The 20,091-nt window shown below is 36.6% G+C and overlaps 1 protein-coding gene across 1 annotated transcript; it reads right to left on the bottom strand.

Annotated features, from left to right (window-relative positions):
* Positions 1–245: 245 nt before the first annotated feature.
* On the bottom strand, positions 246–19,802 carry LOC139134719 (cilia- and flagella-associated protein 54-like). Its single transcript, XM_070701692.1, has 20 exons — positions 19,665–19,802; positions 17,753–17,915; positions 17,348–17,439; positions 16,922–17,056; positions 16,088–16,238; positions 15,496–15,603; positions 14,785–15,002; positions 13,903–14,112; positions 13,344–13,499; positions 12,488–12,658; positions 11,969–12,061; positions 11,410–11,592; positions 10,691–10,833; positions 10,188–10,335; positions 9,215–9,370; positions 4,936–5,142; positions 3,626–3,830; positions 2,112–2,204; positions 1,031–1,156; positions 246–360 (listed from the first exon to the last, which is right to left on the bottom strand). Exons 2-19 carry the CDS (start codon positions 17,865–17,867, stop codon positions 1,092–1,094), a joined length of 2,649 nt encoding a protein of 882 aa, XP_070557793.1. The 5' UTR covers positions 17,868–17,915; positions 19,665–19,802; the 3' UTR covers positions 246–360; positions 1,031–1,091.
* Between the last annotated feature and the right edge of the window lie 289 nt (positions 19,803–20,091).

Genomic DNA, 20,091 nt, shown 5'->3' with positions numbered 1-20,091 from the left:
TAGCATAATTAACTTCGACGTTCGATTTCACAGTGACATCCGTTTATTAGACCCCCCATATCTTTTTCGTCATCTTTGGTTCTGAAAAGGGGGTCTTAGAATCGGAGGAATACGGTACTTCTTATGACTGGCTACCAATGCTTATATAATCCCATTATCTAAGTTCTTGATAATTAAGAAAAGTGTATAAAAATAAATGTAATATGTTTTTATGTTTTTTTGGTTACACTAAATCGCCATTTTACCTTGTTGTATTCAACTACTGCTGCGGCAAATTTCTTTGGGTCATCACCAGCCACTGTGACTGCTCCAGGCTGCTTGGATAGTGTAGCCTTCACAGCTGACAGAGTTTCATTTCGTCTGATGGAAAATTGAATGAAAACATTCATGGTAAGTAAGCAGTAAGTGGGCTACACAACTGAAGACATAGTTTCAGATTCTGGAGTGCTGAGAACTCTGTGCTACAAATTCTTTGTAAATCAAATGTTGAAAAGTTTTCAAATTAAAATAGCTTATGTGGTTTAAAAAGTAATGCAGACAACATCTAGAATGGTCGCAGTTAGTCTCTCTGTTCAGTTCTACACATTATCACAAAAACACAGGCCAGTAGTTGAATGCAAACTCCAGATTGTCGAGCACTGTCTAATACTTCCTGACAATCCTATGTGCCCTCTGACATGCAGGATACAACTGAGAATTATCAAGACTTCTTTAATCTTACATCAATGAAATGTAATGGCAAATCTGTTTTGCTTCAAAGGGAACCACTGTATGACAGTTGAGCATCACACTGGCTAAGCAGGCATATTTGTAGATCGCACTTTCGAAAAAAAACTACCTGGATAGCAGGGTTCAAAATATGAAACTGCCCCACTGGAGTAAAAATCCTTGTAACTGTGCTTTCACAGGAGCACACATGAAGCTGAATGCAAGTTAGGGTATATTTGTGGCTCTAGGTAAAGGTGAATGTTTGTAAGTGTATGGCTGAATACCAGATATGAGCTCGAAAAATGAATGGCATTTGACTTACTTGTGTAGCCAGTCCATGGTTTCTTCACACCAATCAATTGCTACCTCTACCTGTGATTCTGTCAATGCTTTTGGACCACTAGCACCAAGAATTCCAAGAATCTAGTGCGGCGTTTGAACTTGATCACTGAAGACAAAGATGGCAGAATTTGTGGATTTGTGAAAAAGATGGATGAATAAATTTTAATAAATATACCTACAGATAGCATATGAAGATGATGTGGATATGCATTGCTAATTAAATTTGGTCTGTCTCTTCCACAATATACACTGGATCTCAGGTAAACTGACAAGGATAGGGGTTTGTAGTATAATTGTAAGTGCTCAGTTTTGACAGAAATTAATCGATGACTGAATAATTGGAAACATACAAAGAACCACTGTCTGGTTGCAGAGGAGTATCTCTTTGAGATGGAATATATTGTTTGATGTGAAATGTTTATTTGTATCACATAAACAAGAGAGATAGACATAAATAGTATTGCTTGGGACAAATGCACAAATCAACAGTCATTACTTTGATCGAATCCCAGCTATCAGTAAGGCAATGTATACCAATGAATAACTGAACAAAGGCAAAGATTGCAGCCATAACAAGGGCTTCAGGGACCAAGCGTCAAGAAATGATTTTGTTTCATTTTTGAATTTCTGCATGACATAACTTGTCACTCTGTGAAATCTATCCCTGAAAATCATACAATTATGTGTGCTCTAGAAATGCTGCATGGAATGCCTCATTTTCAGGCACCCAAATCACGAGTTGCATTGGTTCCTCTGCAAATTCACTTTGGATGATTTCACGGGGAAGGTAAGATTTGTCTTGTGTGCTCGATATGTGGTTACACAGACTATCAGGTGCATGTCCTTGACCATAAAGAATACTGATGTTTAAAAATTAGCACAAAATCGTTGTTGGTATTTTCATGATGAATTCTCATTATACATTAACCTACAAAAAAGGAAACATTGTACTTGTACAATTCTAGCCAAGATCTTGAGTATCAATAGTGATATTTTTCTTTCATTTCCCAGTTTTAGAATATGAAAATATTGAAGACTATGGCATGAGTTGTGACACTAACCTTCCTTGTATGCATGTCTACTTGGCAAAGCTGCGATGTACGCATGCAACAGATTGGGATCTTCAGACCCAGTCAACTCATCAGAACTTTGAGCTAGAGAAACATTGAACAATTAAAAGTTAAGTCTATGGATATTCTATTTGTGTTGCATGGGCTCAGATAGATCAGAAACTGGGCCAAACCTGAATTTAACGGGAAACATCAACTGTGAGTACTAATATTAAAGTTATACAGCAATATTGAAAAATCTATGTCAAGGAACGTACACTTTAGCTTTCTTGGAAAATGAAATGCACATGTAGTCAAGAAATAATTAAGCAATAGCACGTTCTGTTCCATTTTCAAGTTGCAAACAACAGTTACAGAGAACACCACATTAACCCGTCAAGCCATTTAGCAAAATGCCTAGTGAGACAGGGAGTCATTTGGCCAGATAACAAATAAATTGGTGATCAACTTCACTGGTTGGGTACAGCAATTGCAAACACTAAAATCAGCGGGTAATCTCAATCGGTGTCAATTGTGAATTATTCTTCATTCGATTCAGTTTGTTTTCTACGATACACCATGAGAGAAATGCGATGTTTACGCAGCCTGTAGTATCAGTATCAATTTTATGGCCAGAATTGGGCTTCCTGCTGACTTTTGTATTACGATCGCTGTACCAGACCACTGAAGTTGACCGCCAATTTACTTGTTATCTGGCCAAATGACTCTCTGTTTTACAAGGCATTTTGCTAAATGGCTTGACGGGTTAATGTGGCGTTCTCTGTAAACATATTTTTTGAGAAAATTTGTTTCTAACTTTCATCAATGAAAACACAAATTTGTCCCCGGAAGCAAAGGCTGCTATACCGTAGAGTCATCAGGAAATGTGAACAGTAATGAAAAGATGGTTAAAATTCCTGGAATTTAACGTTTTCTTTCAAATGGTTTCTGAGAAGATATACCGGTAAGTTATTAATATTCTGCCTTCTGAATTTTACACTATTCATTTCAAAATTGAAAGTATACATGATATATATATGGAGAAAAATGTAAATGTTAAAGATGACTTGATGAAGCAATTCAATATTCACCCACTTTTACCCTTGTAAATTGATTAACTATCATGTGGGAAAGTGGATAATAGCATTGATCGCAAATGACGTCATGTTTTTCTCTCATTAATATGCATAAATAAATATATGTCTGCATTTTCCGCATAAACATTGAAAAGAAAACCTGCTAGCGTTACAATGGTTACTAAAAGTCACACTAGTTCGTGGTATTTTTATGCCTCAGACTGCAAGCTACAACAACAGGTGCGCATGCAACGACAAAGGTTGTCCGAATTTTGGGCAGTGTTGTCCGAAAGTCACGCGCCTACAGCTGTATTTAGTAAAATACCTGAAATCGCAATCAACGCTCTTGACAAAATTACACAAATACAGTGTGGGCTATACATGGCAGTTTTTGAGTCTCAATCATGTCAACCGATGCTCGGAGAATAAACTCATTTTGCGGATACTCACCCATCTTGGAGAGTTTGAGCATATGTGCTTCCAGAGCCCTGAGTTCCTCATTCTGAGGGCCTTCCACATTGTACGTCATCTGACCCGGTCTTCTAATCCTTTTTTTCTTGGTATGTACATTACCAGTTCCTACAGTGCCTGGCACACCTTCAAGGCTATCGACATTATCCATGGCCCCACCTTCTTTGCTTTGACCTTCCTTCTCCTGAAAGTCAAAATGGGTGAATATTGAATTGCCATATATTACAGTCTACAACTAATTTTGATTTCATAGAGGGCATCTGGTTCTATCATAAAGTAATGCACAGAGTAGTGCTCAGCTCTAAGGTGAAGCTGTTTGCTGCTATACTTAGTGAAACAGCAAAGCCAGTAGCAATCTCCATCACCTCACAGAATTACATAGCTTTGTAATGAAGAATTGTTTGCAATTGAAAGATGATTTTATTATTCTATCAACTAGAATTCTGTTGGTATTTTTTGTCACTACTACAAGATGTCATTTAGTTATTAACCACGGTTGTTCACAGTGATCACAACTGCTTTAACTTGAACTTCATGAAAAGCAAAGCTAAAACCCCGACAAATATTAATCAAAGAGCCACATATATACACAATGCTCATGCACCACTACAAAAAGAAGTTACAATGTACAGAAGAAAACTTGATAGTAAAAGATTCACTTGTGGATTTGTTACAGTAGGAAACATCATTCCTGCACACATTTATGAACCACAATCAGTCAGTGAGTCACTAAGTATTAATTGTGAATGATATCTAAAGTGTGACATTAAGGTAGTATGCACCTTGAAAGTGAAAATCTTAATTTTGCTCAAACTTGCATCAAGGCAACTTTCAATCACTCTCTTTCAAAATCAAGAATGAAAATCAGGAGTCACCATGCAAATTTTGGTTCTCGTGTGACAAATTATCTAACATTAATGATATTTGAAATTCAAAATGGCCGCCAACCCAGTGTTAACTCAATGGAGAAAAATCAAATTTTTGTTTGATTTTCAATTTGAAAAGCTAAGATAAATAAAATTTTACTTCAAGGGCTTTTAAATGAGCCCCTACAAATGGCAGATCAGAAAAGAGTTGTAAAAATTTGAGAGTCTCAATATCTGTCCTCGAGGCACATTATACCTTAAAGACACACTAATAAAACTATGTATGGACTGTAAGGGAACTAAGAAATACATCTTTAAAACTGAGTATATCACATGGATCATAGCATATTACCGTAAGCTGTTTGTGACAGAATCTACTCAGAAAGTTAGTGCAATATCAAGATAAATTTTGAAATATTTTACCTTGACTGCCTCTTTCAGCATTTTCTTGCCTCCATCAATGATGTTGTTGGCTAAAGCTCTCTGTCTCCAAGTTGTCCTCAGCACTTTTGTGAGATAGTATGTTATGGTAGCAATCATGTGATGCAGACTGTCATTGATTGACACCTGACGACGAATGCGAAGACTGATGGGGACCTCTTGAAGGACAGCTTGGCATCTCATCAACACCTGGTAATTCAACCAATCACAGTGTCAGAATCTTTTAGGTGATATTCATTATGTCATTATGTATTCATGGAATCTGTGGTTTGCGTGTACAAAACATCTTCAGAACACAAGAAAGCGTGAGTTTGTAGAAATATTTGAAGCCATATTACAAGCTTTCGATATATGATGATAGTTGCACGTATTCAATATTAGTACATGTTAGTTGTTTCAGTGATAGGTCAAATTCATTAAAAACACCGTAAGTGTTTCACTGTAATAATGTGCATACAACACTAAATAATTCTGCCATAAACTCATTCAACAAGATCTACATTAACATTCTTATGAACTTTATCAATATGCAAATTTCAATTTAGTATATTCTTTATTGATGTTCAAATTTTACCTGTCATGTATTGACATGACTTTTTATATATACACAACAACTTCTGCGGCATACAAAACAAACATTTATTGCACAAAACATATATTGTCTTTAAAACTAGATTCACAAACATAGCGAAAATCCACTCGATTGTTCAAGCGAGTGATTGCTACTGTAGTATGGTTATTGGTGATTTTAATTCAGATCACAATTCCTTATTTGGTTCGTCATTACATAATTTCTGTAATGACTATAATTACTGTATTTCCGACAAGCTCTTTTTGCCTGATAATTCCTTTACATATGTTAGTGATATGCATGGCTCCACGTCATGGTTAGATCATTGTATATCTACCTATAGCAGTCACCAATCTATAAAGTCTATGGAAATCTTGTATGACATGATGTTATCAGATCATTTTCCACTTAGTATTACATGCAATGTTGCTATCTTGCCATCGTGTGACTCTAGTAGCTCAGATATTCCCTATTGCAAACCAGGGTTGAATTTAACTGGTCTAAGGTCAGCATCAAACAACGTGACTTGTACACTGCTGTCTCAGACAGACTTCTTGCAGATATTAATATTCCTACTGATTCACTATGCTGTAAAGATATTCACTGTAAAGACAAGAATCATGCTGACAGTATTTCTGATTTTTATGACAATATCATTAATAGTTTACATTTTGCTGGCACTCGAATAATCTCAAGTACAGAAAATAGTAAAGGATGTGCAGTTGTTGGTTGGAATGACCATCTAAAAGAGATTCATGAAATTGCCCGTGACGCATTTAAATTATGGCGTGAGTCTGGTAAACCCAAGCATGGTCCACTGTATGATTTTAAACGTTGTACTCATGCTCGCTTTAAGTATGCGTTACGGGCGTGTCGAGCTAATGAAGAGCAAATGAAAGCAGATGCTATGGCCAAAAATCTTTTTGGTGGAAATCACAAGAAATTTTGGCACTCCATTAATAGTAAAAAGTGTTCGTCCAGGCCAAACAATGTGGGTGGCTGTACGGCGAAGCTAATATTGCTGATATGTGGCGTAACCATTACTATGGCGTTTACAACTCAGTGAATACGACACATGACCAGAAGTTTGTGTTAGATGTTGTTGAAAAGTGTACTCTCGAAAATGATTTCATTGTTTACCCCAGTGACATTAGTGATGCCATAGGAAACTACAGGCTGGTAAATCTGTTGGCCCTGACTATCTCTCAGCTGAGCATTTTATGTATGCTAGCAGTAAAGTTTCCAGTTTTACTCAGTATGTGTTTTACGGCGATGTTTGTGCATAATGTTTGCCCTATCGCCTTTCCGATACTGTTTTAGTTCCCATCATAAAGGACAAAAACAACAATATCAATGACAAAAGTAACTATCGTCCGATTGCAGTTTCGACAGTTGCTTCTACGCTTATGGAATTAATTTTACTTAGAAATATTGAATGTTATCTTGAAACGTCACATTACCAGTTTGGTTTCAAATCTGGTCACTCGACCGATATGTGTGTCTTTGTACTTAAAGAAGTAATCAATTACTATAGAAAGCATGGTAGTAATGTCATTGTCACTTTCATGGACGCCTCCAAGGCATTTGACAGAGTCAACCACTGGGTTCTCTTCAAAAAGTTGATTGATCGCAAAGTACCAGTGTATTTTGTCAGATTTCTCCTGAGATGGTATCGAACTCAACAGACTTTTATTCGCTGGGGTGCATGTACCTCCAGTGGTTTTACTGTCTCCAATGGTGTAAAGCAAGGTGGGATCTTGTCACCAAAGCTTTTTAATATCTATATTGATCATTTGAGCTTTATGCTGTCTAATTCCAAAACAGGTTGTAACATTGGAGGACTTTTCGTCAATCATTTAATGTATGCTGATGATATTTGTCTGATTAGTCCTTCTGTCAAGGGAACTCAGAAGTTAGTCAATATTTGTAGTGACTATGGTGATACTCATGATATTTTGTTTAATAACAAAAAGACCAAATGTATGTGTGTGAGATGCGATTCATCTATGATTCGTCACATTCCTTCTGTGTATCTCAATGGAGTTAAATTAGTATTTGTCACAAAGAAGACACATTTGGGTTTTGTTCTCAAGATCACTTTCGTGATGATGACGATATCGAGCGACAGATGAGATGCTTTTATATATCAGCTAATATGCTTATGAGAAAATTTTCTCGATGTACCTTTGAAGTCAAGAGTGTTCTTTCAAAACATATTGTTATCAATTGTATGGCGGTCCAATTTGGATGAAATATTCTGTTAATATTATGAGGAAATTGAAAGTTGCGTACAATAATGCTGCTCGTCTTTTATTGGGTTATGATAAACGTAGTAGTGCAAGCTCTATGTTTGTATCTAACAGAATCAATAACTTTGATGCCTTGCTAAGAAGGCAAATTTATGGTCTAAAGCAAAGACTTCTGAGAAGCAGTAATGATATTGTACGATGTGTGTATGACTCATTATATTTAAACTCCGAAATGATAAAGTTATGGAACAAGCTTCTTTTTGTATAACTTAACCAAGCTGTGTATATTTATCACCAGATTTTCTTTTGTTGTTATATGGACAATGAGTCCGAAATAAAGTCTATAATAATAAAAATAATTAAGAGTAAAATATAGCATCAATGACACTGTTGGTTTGATGAGGCAATTCAGAGTGACTATACTTAACTAAGTTTAGCCTTGGGAACATGCATACCAAGTTTCAAAGCAATTGGACAAGCTATTTCAGAGAAAACGATTTTTCGACCAGAAACGGAAAAAATTGCCCCAAAATACAGCTATGAAAATTTCACTGAAATTTGAGAACTCTCAAGTGAGGTTACACTTATGTACATGTATATTCACACCAAATTTCAAAGCAATCAGAAAGGTTTATTCAGAGAAAATGAGTTTCAAAAATGCAAAAAAATTGCCCCTAAAACACAAATATGGAAATTTCACCACAATTTTCACAAATCCAACAGAAGTCAACCCTCGGATCATGCAATATCAAGTTTCAAAGTAGTCCCAGTGAACTTTGGGAGAAAATGATTTTTTGACCAAACGTGGGAAAAATATGAAAATATACAAATATGAAAATTTCACCAAAATTTGAACAAATCTGACTAAAGTCGCCTCAAAATACCTGCATACCAAGTTTCAACCAAATCTGGCCCGTGGTTACAGAGTTTTAGCAATTTGCAGGATTTGCATATTTTTGACACTGATATGTTCATTTGAACCAATTCACATTTCCATCCCTGGATGCACCTGTACATCAAATACTAAGATGGTAAATGCTGCGGTTTTGGAATTTTTGATGTGGAAGGACATATATCCGCATTTACATACTTATGCTGTGGTGAAACCATTGTACAGTCACCGTGACATACTTTAAACATGCCTTCATGCTTGTCATACATGTTGCATACATTGTACAACATACATGTAACACCTGTTGTGATATAAAAGTTCTTTGCAACGTTTCAAAGCACACCGACACGGGATGTACAGACATAGCACTCATCACTATAGCAATACAATTACAGATTGCACTGTAATTCATTTCAACAAAGAAGATGTCTGCGTGTATAGAGTCTGCTGATGTTTTCAGCACCAGCTGTGGCAGGGAACATCTTGCAAAACACTACAATGAAACACATGTATAAATTTATGGGACCTTTGAAGAGGTATAAATCTGACCTGTAAGACTGGAATGGATGGTATCTTGAAATGTAACATCGGTGCGAGAAGACCATAGCATTGTACCACTGCTTGTAGTGCCATGTTGGACTCATTCAACCAACCAGCTAGCTCTATGGCAACCAGCATCCGCTCAGACTGACCAAGACGTCCCATCTGCAAGATTGAAGCATTCAATTAGTGACTGTGGAATGCTCTCATTATAAATTATCAGTTCTGTTGTTTCACTGTCACAAACAATGTTGTTATTACGTTTAACTTGAAAACAAAGTATTACTAGTATCTTCATCACGGAAGGATAGAACCACCATCAATGTTATATTTTTTACAGGGTTTGAACAAATATTCTTACAGGAATATGAGGGAGACACGTATATAATTCATCAAATTATCAACATTAGTAAATATATTTAGCAATGAATGAGGAAATTTAATAAATTTAAAAATTGCTCTAAACAAAGTACGTGTGCCAAACTGCTTGAAAATCTTACTTTGAAAATTATCATGGGGTAAACAGTTCTTGATCTGAATATGTGGTGAAATTTTCAAACAGATTCATTTAAATTATGTATAGACACATGCATCTTGTATGACAGTCTTGTATGACAGCGGATATTTACTTTGAATATCACTTACTCAGAAGACTACGTGGATTTATATTACTCTAGTAGTAAATGTATAGCAATGATAGTTTATTACATAGGTCATGAACGTGACTTGAGATTGAGTCAATGCTTTAGACAAGTCAGAACAAAACTGAAGGATTGCTTTGAATGGTAATATTTTCTGTTGTATTGCAATTTTGAGCTGTGGCATCGTCAAACCCTTAGTACTTTGAAGTCTTTTATTTCCACTGATGCATGGATTTTATGAAAGAGAATCAATTTTTCCCACTTTTGCTTGTGGAAAAGGACGACATCTAAGTTTTGGAGCCGATGAAAAGCAGTTTGCAAACCACACAGATATCTGTTACCTGTCCAGGGTAGTAAGGCCCCTGATCACAGAGCTTGTCACTGAACAGGGCGCCCTCTCTGGCACTGACATCCACATTAATGGAGATACTACTCAGGAACATTCTCAGCAATACTGGTGATGATACAGAAACAGTGTCTTTGTTCAACCTGAAAAATGACATGAAATTTATTCTTTGTGTGAAACTTTGACTAGAACAATTCTTCATGAATTTAATACTGTAAAATCCAAATAAGTTCTTGAAAACGGAAAAAATTTCATCTATAATTTCTGAAGGTCTCTCAATCACAAGGCAATTCAAAAGGTTTGACAATGAAAAATTGAAATTTGGTTGATGTGTACAGAAAAAGGCAGTTTGTAAAGGCAAATCCAAAAGCAAAAGTACCAAAAAATTCCTGGGCCAACAGTGTTGAATGTCAGGCAGACAATATCAAACTGAATTTGATTGCTAAGACAAGCACACCAAGTGTACATCTGCACTTGTTAATGACAGTCAATACCCACCTCTTGAGAGTAAGTTTGAAGTCCTTCTGTGCCGTTTCTTTGAAAATCTCCAAGTCAGGAGGAGGAGCTGGGGCCACAAAATGATCCCACAAGACCTCGCCAGCCGTCTGAGCTATGGCATAACACTGTGTCTGGTATGCAGCCTGTAGTTTGGAGAAAGCAATCATACAGTTTGTGTTGATACATCTACTGTTGAACTTGATCTCATTCATTCTTTTGTACAAAGCTTTGAGTATACACTTTGCCTGAACTACATGGTATGGTTTTTTTGAAGGTGACAAAAATATATGTCGTACGTTTCCATAACTGAATGATGCAGTACAAGCATTATTTGATAAGATATTTGATGGCTTCAAAATCAAAGATACATGTATAGGAGACCGATTTATTTCTTACAGGAAATTTGACACCAAAAATTAATTCACATTGCTAACTGACTATATTGCTTTAGTCTCACTCAAAACAAATCCTTGCATCATGTGGTCCTAATCGGGGAACTCTACAAACATGCACCACATCAAGTATTTTCCAATATTTTATAAACATTATTCAATTCACTTTTTTTTTATCGGCTGACCATTTTCAAAAATTCTTGGTGAAAGGGACGATTTTCATTGGTGATTGCAAAATAAGTTAATATTCCACAAGCTAATTTAATATCAGTAAATATTCTCAGCAAGAACACACAAATCTTAAAATCTCTCTGTACAATCATTTACCTGGCTAAGGAAAGCCCATGCCATGAGTACAGGTAGTGGATGAGACGCCAGTATTGGTTTGCCGGTATCACCAATGCTGCCACCAATCATTTGCCCATCCTCTGTGTAAGCTGCCACTGCAAAGACGTATCTCTCATTGGGTTTCAAGCCTGACACAGCCAGCTGACAGTCATACGCAGGTACCTGGGTTTGAAACGTGTCAAGGTTTAGCAGTGAGTTACCAATCACATTGAAGCTTGAGAAGAACCTTGGTAACTTTTTTATAAAATTCATGAAAGTTTACGCGCTATCAAGAGCACCAAATCTTCGTGTATACTACTATACTCTGAAAGTGAACTTCTATGAATGGTAAAGCTATTACAATTTAACCACAGCTTGCATTGTAAATTGTAAATGTACAATATTGGGTGTTCTAAATAGGTTTGAAAGGTATTTTTCTTTGTCACATGAGTATGTACATCTATTAAACTACAATTCAACGATTGAACTTGAAAAAATTACATTAACTCTGATATATGTGATATTTGAACTGAAGAAAGCACGATGTGGGCATGCATACCTCATCACCTGTCCCTTGAAGGAAATAATCATTGAGTCTGACTTTGACATTGCTACCAGAAGCAGAGCGGCCAAACAAACGATACCATGCCACCTGAGAAAAGATAGAATAAGTAAATTCCTTGATATGGAACATGCAGCACACAATAAGTGTGCCAATAATTACAAGTCTAGGATAGCACTTTGTAGATGTACTTCACCATTCCATATTGTTTAGTAGGTGGATGCAAAGACAAGGAGAAAATGTTTTCTCCTTGTCTGTGGTGGATGATACCAAACTACAGGGCCTGCTGTTTGATGCAAAGGTACACGCCTTGCATCATGACCAGAATTGCTTGTTGACACATCACAGTTTTAATGATGACATACACACATCACAGATCAGATATTCTGATGATGTGCTGACAGCTCACTCATTCTGTAGATACGTAGGTCATTTTGATAAAAACAGTACATAACAAATTTCAAGATTAAAGTACAATGGCCATGCTGGCACTCTGTACGTGTAGTATTTCTTTACCTTCTGAGATGGATTGAATGGTGCTGGCTTGAAAACCATGCTGCTGTCAGTTCTGCACAATAACAGTGGAGCTGGGGGTACTCCAGACTCCCTAGCTGTAAGAGGTTCTGTATTTTGAGTGTACAGTTTGTATTCTTGGTCCTGTGCTTTGGTAATCAGATTCATTGCTTCCTGTGCAAAGAATAGAAACAACATTGGTCATAACCATTTATAATTCCAGAAAAGCCAAGCTTCAGTTTAACCTTAACCCTCATAATAGAAAGTTCATTCTTGGTGGCCTTGTAGTACCGGTAATAGAAAAATTCTATTGTGCAGTTGCATGTCTTTTAATCATCAAACTTCAAATCCCATTTGTCGGTCTCTTTCTGGTCAACATGTATACCTGTCCAGTCAATTTTACAATAAAGTAGATTTGTTGTCACTCCCAATGTGCCATCTACTTACTTAAAAAATTTCAAAACTCACTGAATCAATTTTTTGAAATTTCCACGAGTTACATGCCACCAATTGGTGAAATGAATAACATTTTGTTGAGTTTATATCATCTGTACAACCAACTTTCAACTTTTGAAGCCACACTACAAAACCAGCTTTTAATCCCTTTGTCCAGTAATCCTATGAAATGTACTGAGGTCCATCTTTATTAACGAGGAACAATGGGGCTGAACTAAACTCTGAGGAAGATTGGGGAGGGGGGTTTAAAGCAAAAGTTTTCATGAAAACGATGGAACATGGACACCCAGTAAAATACTATTTCGCAACACAATGTATTTGCTGACTGAACGGGGAATCTGATATTTCATTTGGGTAAAGATGCTGACATGCAGTCTCCAATCACAGATGATGACTCACGCACCTGTAGGATGGGCTGTAGTTCATTAGATGTGGCATCATCTCGGTATGCCATCAAAGCTTTCTGGCAATAGAACAGTGATTTGTACAGCAGGTTCTTGTTGCACTGATTGGCCAACTCCTCAATGCTTTCGATGTATGTGCCTGGATCAACGACACCCTAAAATTGGACAACAATGAACATCATTGTAATTATTAATATTATAATTACTTCTATACAACTTAAGGTTAACTCTTTGTGGAGAAACTCAAGTTTTCCAACACCAAGAGAAAAACATATTGCACATACCATGATCAGAATGTAAGCAAATATTGCACATACCATGATCAGAATGTAAGCAAAGCCTATGTCCATGTAGATTTCCAATCAGGTTATTGAACATGAATGCTAACAACAACAACAGACAGCACCACTCAGTTCATGGAACATTCACAGTAATGTAAGAAACATCAGTTTAACATTTGTGAATACAAGACATTGTACATTGTGAAAAAGGTAAAATTACAAAAAAAGAAATTGACAAATTTTCACACAACCATGGAATAGCTAATAATATGCTCACTTCTTTGCCAGACTTAGTTTTCTTGGCCTTCTGTGCACCAGTTTCATGTTTCATGGCAACCAGTTTCAAGCACACCCGATGATACATAAACATCAGCTCCATGTGTAGGTCCATGCTGAGATTACGAACAGCATCAGCACTTTCCATCACCTTCTCTGTGGATCTGTCTTTTTCCTCTGAGTCAGCAAACTGGTCATCTTGGTTGAGTTCCTGATGGTATCAAGAAGCAAGTTGAATTAAGGTAGATTGCTCCTTGGAGACAGATATTCGGGCCATAAATTTGTTCAAGACTTTTCTTGTCTACCACTTGTGGGAGTTCATTTTAAAGCTCTTGGCCTAAGAAAAATTTGTAGCGTCTTACTTTTTTGACAATCGAAAATTTAATTTTTCCTCATAGAATTAATACAGGTAATTTGTTTCTCTAGTAACAAACTTTGCACGATGACCACTGATTTTTATTTTTGATTGGGTTAGATAATGCTTGAAACTTTTTAATGAGGAAAGTTTGAGCGAAAGTTTAAGTCATCCACTTTTGAGATAGACCCACACATAAATGAAATCTTCCTTGTGTATTATGAAAATAATGGGTGTTTGCCTGGAAATGCATGATAGTGACAGTCCAAAATATGAAAGATAAGACATTGCATTAATATTATTATTTGCTGTCTGCAATGCTAAAGTTTGCTGTGCACATGATCTCCATACAGAGATTACTAATAGACGGAAGAGTTAACACAGACATAGCTAATAAAATGTAATAATCAATATAATTTCAAAAATGGAAAGATTCTGTGTGTATCTTATATTTTTGGTAATCACTTGTGAGATTAATTTGTGTGCCAAGCCCCCTTTCCATCTGCCCTCTATAATTTGTTGATTTACCTTCACCCAGCCAACATCTGCTATGGATTTCCCATCAGTCAGTGCGATTGCCTGTCTGGCATCAGAGATGCCCTGCAGGGCTCTGTCCAAAATGTCTCTGGCCAACAACAGCTGATCTTTGGCATTTTGTTGTAGAATGGTTGATGAGTAGACTGAGGTGGGTGCCTTGCCAACTTCACTTGTGATGCTCTTTGTGGGAGATTTACCTCCTGTAGAATCTGAGGAAAAACAGGATTTAAGCAGCCACTCACTTTTGGCTTTTTTGGCTTTTTCATCTCTTAGACTAATACTGTAATAAAAAGACATCTGAGATTTTGCCAATAATGGTACTAATCTGCTGATAAGTTACTCAGTAATAGTATAACACAAAGCACCTTGCAAACCATAATTTAATATCAACCACTGAAACCACGAGCAGTTTGTTGAACAGGACTTGTAACGGCAGTATAACTTAAAGGTATATAGTCACCTGTAATCTAAATATGCCCATATATGGTCAAAGGGGTGCCCACGTGAGGACGCTGTTTTTAAAAGTGGCCACCCGCTTAAAATTTGTGATTGGTTAGATTTTCTCTTTCCATGGTAACTGTGGCAAAATTGGAATAGATGATAGTATATCTTTAACTAAGGACTATTGACTTTAAAAGAATAGTTATTAAAAAAAGGAAAATCTATAGAGACTCTACATTCAGACATCTACATGTATCTCACCTTTTGCCATTCCGGATGACACTGACTGCTCATCAATATCAGCTGACATACGGCCAGTAACTGATCCTGTATCTACAACTGGTGGGCCAGGCTTTCCCTTTGCCTTACCTGACAACAAAATCACATTATGCATTTTATAGACATGATACCATAAACTACATGCCGCTAAAATATGTACCACTACATACCAACATACACTTTGCATTTTGAATGGGTACCACGTTATTGATTTTTGCAAAATTTGTGTCCACTGTGCGTTTACTTCTGGTCTTCTCACAATCATTGAAAGGAAGTTTGAAACTGAGTTTGTCTACATCATTATCCAATCACTGTACTTTATTTAGATGTCAATCACTCAGTTTGTACTTATATAATTCATATTTTTTGAATACTATTGAGCAGAGAAACATTACTGCTACCCTTGGTTTATTGTTAAAAGCTTGGCAAAACCAAAGTACACGGAAGAAAACACCGTACCTGTACTTGTACCCAAATCTACACATATCAGTACATCTCCTAGCAATAAAGAACTTATATATATTTGAATGCTGTCAACACATTGATGTCACTTGTACAAGGTAATTTGACTTACCAGACTGGGCTCTCTCTGAAGAATCACTGCTGACATTATTTTCCAACACAAGTGCCAATCTGAGGGCAACTTCTGCAGTAACAGCTGGGTCTACCAGACTAATATCAGTCCAGTACATCACCTCATGTACTATACTCAGTATATGTACCCACTGCATTGACAGAAAAAAGCAATTAGATGGTACCCTCTAGCTTATCTTGATAAACAAGTTTGTTTCCATGCATTCAAATCTCTCTATTAAAGTCATCTAAGTCTGTGGCCCAAGGTGAATGATGAATTCAAGTGGACGACTGTTGAGAGGCAACGAAAGGGCTAACAGTATCATCAATACACATAGCACATGTGAAATAACTGTGATAATGTCTGTTACAGATAAAAGCATCGACTTGCAGCAAATATAGTTTAAAGTTGAGATCAGGATAATACAGTTGAAATTCTAAAGCCTTAACTATGCATTCACTACAAGGATCCCCAAAGCTTGTGATGCAAACTTACATCAGTCCTGATGCATCAAGGACATATACATACCACTGTCAAAACCACATCATTTTTATCTCAAAACTTACAATGACCTTAGTCGAATATGCAGTAGTTCTTGTAGTAACGTCATCTCATTAAAATTATACAACAATGATGCAACAGTGTGATAAGAAAGATAATGTAAATACATAATATATGATCATGCCAGAATTTTTTTTGGCATTCGAGATACATGTACATAGAAATTCACAATGGTACTGGAAATGTTTTTAATCCAATGCAGTCAAGGGCGTGAATGCTACAGTCAGTTTACAATACCAACTACAGTGCACTGTGCACTACATTTTTTCCTACCTTTCCTGGGTTTTCCATTCTTTGCAAGTATTTGCCGCTATCAGCCGCACCAGTCTGAAATTTCTGGAATGTATTTTTACACTTGTTCCACAGGAAGAGGGCAGCATCAACAACCATGTCTCTGTCTACTTGTACCTTCAATTTTAGAACAACATACAATTTGCTGTAATTGCTTTTTGTGATGTGCTAAATTGAATGTTTTATGAAACATCGTAATTTTTGGATGAATATGTTGTATATAGGCTTTACCCGTATACATGCCAGTATGTTCACTGATCTGGTTAATGATTCAATCACAAAATAGTCCATCATTAAAATTACGTAATGCTTTTTCGAATTCCTCTGGGTACTCCTGATATCTCAAAACCTTATCAAACTCAATCCTAACATTCTCTGCCTTTGTAGAGTCTTTGTATCATAACTCACCCCATCAGGTTCTCTGGTACAAGAGTACAGTAACTCAGCAAGATTGATCATGTCGTCATGGTGACTCGCTGCTGCTGCAGACCTCTGAGATGCTGCTCAGTAAAAAAGTTACCACAAAAAATTATTATTGTTCTTTGAAACCCTTCAATTTGACTTTTTCAAAATTGTGATTGTTGTTTTTCTGTATAACTATTGGAGTGATTAAGGTAGACTAGATAGAGATAAGGCACAAATTTCCAAAATGAATTAAACATGGTGAAAATCTGGACAAGAAATATGACTTTACTGACTCAAAATATCATTTTATTCTCCTTGAAACCTTTGAGGCTGAAATCGCGATATGTACAGCAGTTATCATTACAAGTCAGCTACAGTTCATGGCTTATACTGTACAATGTAGCTTACCCTGTGTAGGTGGTTGGGGCAGCCCACCAACACCTTCATTCTGACTACTTTCATCAACATGTGAGACAGCTTTCTTGAATTTCCTGTTTGGATTCAATGGTTCCATGGCCAGCATGATTTCCAATGCTTTTTGATCACCGGCATGGCTCGGATCACCAGTTTCCTGTTTGGATTAAAAAAAGTATTATCTGCACATGTATTACATGGTATTGCATTTCACCATTTTACTTTAACATTGCAGTTGTTTCCTTTTCACTGGATACAATTTACAGTCAATGTTGTTCAAATAATGTTGATGAAATATGAAAATCATTGACACATTTGGAAAATTTTATGATATCACAGTATGTAAACTATAGTTTAATACATTTCAGGGCTCGAATTACTTTTTTTCAACCACTGTCCACTGGATAAGTCAAAATCAAAAGTACCTGTCCCAGTGAGAAAAGTACCTGTCCAAAATGGCATAATTTATTCTAAGAAACTATACTAGTTTCAATTCAATTCAACAAACTCATGCCTGTATCATATGCAAACTGGCATAACAGCGGTGTCGAGATAGCTCTGAGAATCTCCCAATCTAAGAGATTTAAGACGTGACCTTAGATAAATTAATATGGCTGCCTCCTGTAAACAGTGATTAGATATTATCGAATTTTCTTTTACTTTTTTCTGACAGGTAAATATCCAAATAATGATTTTCAAAATTGTAAAAGGTATATACTGTAACAGTGTTTCTGTTCACACAAAATCCTGCGTATTTTACGCAAAATAGTCTGAAATACGCAAAAAAAAATCATGATTGCGTAAACTAATACGCATTGAGAAATGCCGCCCCTTGACACGGACGTACTTGGCTCGCACTACATTGCCTCAACGTGGTTCAATGCAGGACAAAAATAGAACATATGCACCTGCTTGCAAGTGACATTTATCATGATATTGCAACATTTTAGACTTTAGCAGACCGCAACTCTTTATGAAACATTGTATTTCATCATCACAAAGCATCATGTCAATCAGTTCTGAACAGACAATGACACTACAGATGCAAAAAATTCGAGAATCCATCGAGTCTACGTTGTTGGTAACACAATACAGTTAATCATGGTCATTAGGTCGCATGTTATTTGGAAAGTGTTTACGGTGACGATTTACACTCTGTAGGGTTGCATCTTGAGAGGTCCCGCTGGACTTTGATCAGTATCTGCTTTTTGTTGGCCCTTTGAAAACACTAATTTCATTGTCAGAAAGTATTTTCTTTGAACATGAAGTCATTAGGCTGCTCAACGATCATATACGAGACATGCATCACGGCATTGCAAGCGTTCAGCTACTATACCTTGAAGCCCCCACGTTATTGTTTTTTGTTAATAGAGCATGCGCATTAAAGGAAACCCCCAAGTTTGACAGAAAAGACTGCCCAACTCACTTCAGATACCGATTCCCACCGACACCGTACGCGTTGTTGATACATTTTACGCAAATAAAAACCAAGTTGCGTAAAATCGTACGCAAGTTTTGAAATTGTAATGGAAACGCTGGTATATAAATTTAACTTATGAATATTTGCTGTAGTCAATAGGTTGAAATACTGGTTGCAGGCTGAAAAAACCTACCTGTCCACTTGGACAAGTACTTTTCAAAACTACTTGTCCCAGGCCAAATTTCACTTGTCCGGGACAGGCAGACAGGTATTATTTCGAGCCCTGTATATTATATTATTTTTTCAGATTGAATATATCCTAAAAGTAGATCATAAAGTAATTGACATGTATACAAGAAACAAACATGTTAAAAAAGATAGAAATGCTAAACGGTCAAAACAAAGGGCATGAAACTGACCTAAACTGACCTAAGGGTTTATCCTTGTGAAGATGTTCGGCTTGTAGCAATACCCGTTACTACCTACCTTGATATGTTCTAGGTTATTTCCACCAAAGCATCAAAGGTTTCCCATTGTTCATAGTTGTATGCCCACTTTACAAACTTCACCACTGAACTCAAAGACACGCCATCTTCTCCTCTGGTTGCCATGTCGATAAGTGTTCTCCCCTGAGCTACTCCAAACAGACTTGCCTCAGATGATTGTTGAGGACTGCGAGGTGTGTGTCCACCACCACCTTATACAAGAAATAACAAATACATTTTTGTTGCTACATTCTTAAAATCTAGTCTTTTTCATAATTCACCATAAGGTAGAACATGCCTTTGGGACAGATATTTGGATTCTCAAACTTTTACAATTTGTTCTGTACTGCTACTTGTGCAGTCCATTTTAGAACTCTTGGTGAAAGAAAAATTTTAACCATCTTAGTTTTTCAAACAATCAAAAATTT

The sequence above is a fragment of the Ptychodera flava genome, chromosome 6 (assembly GCF_041260155.1).
Source record: "Ptychodera flava strain L36383 chromosome 6, AS_Pfla_20210202, whole genome shotgun sequence".
Taxonomy (NCBI): domain Eukaryota; kingdom Metazoa; phylum Hemichordata; class Enteropneusta; family Ptychoderidae; genus Ptychodera; species Ptychodera flava.
Note: the sequence above shows the minus strand (reverse complement) of the source record. Positions and strands in the feature narration are given on the sequence as shown.

Excerpts from the sequence above, each read along its gene's own strand:
- LOC139134719 (XM_070701692.1), bottom strand. The coding sequence starts at position 17,867 with ATGCTGGCCATGGAACCATTGAATCCAAACAGGAAATTCAAGAAAGCT. Across the intron at positions 15,003-15,495 it reads GTCATCCGGAATGGCAAAAG|ATTCTACAGGAGGTAAATCT; the intron begins GTGAGATACATG and ends GTTTTTCCTCAG. Across the intron at positions 3,831-4,935 it reads TGCTGAAAGAGGCAGTCAAG|GAGAAGGAAGGTCAAAGCAA; the intron begins GTAAAATATTTC and ends TTTGACTTTCAG.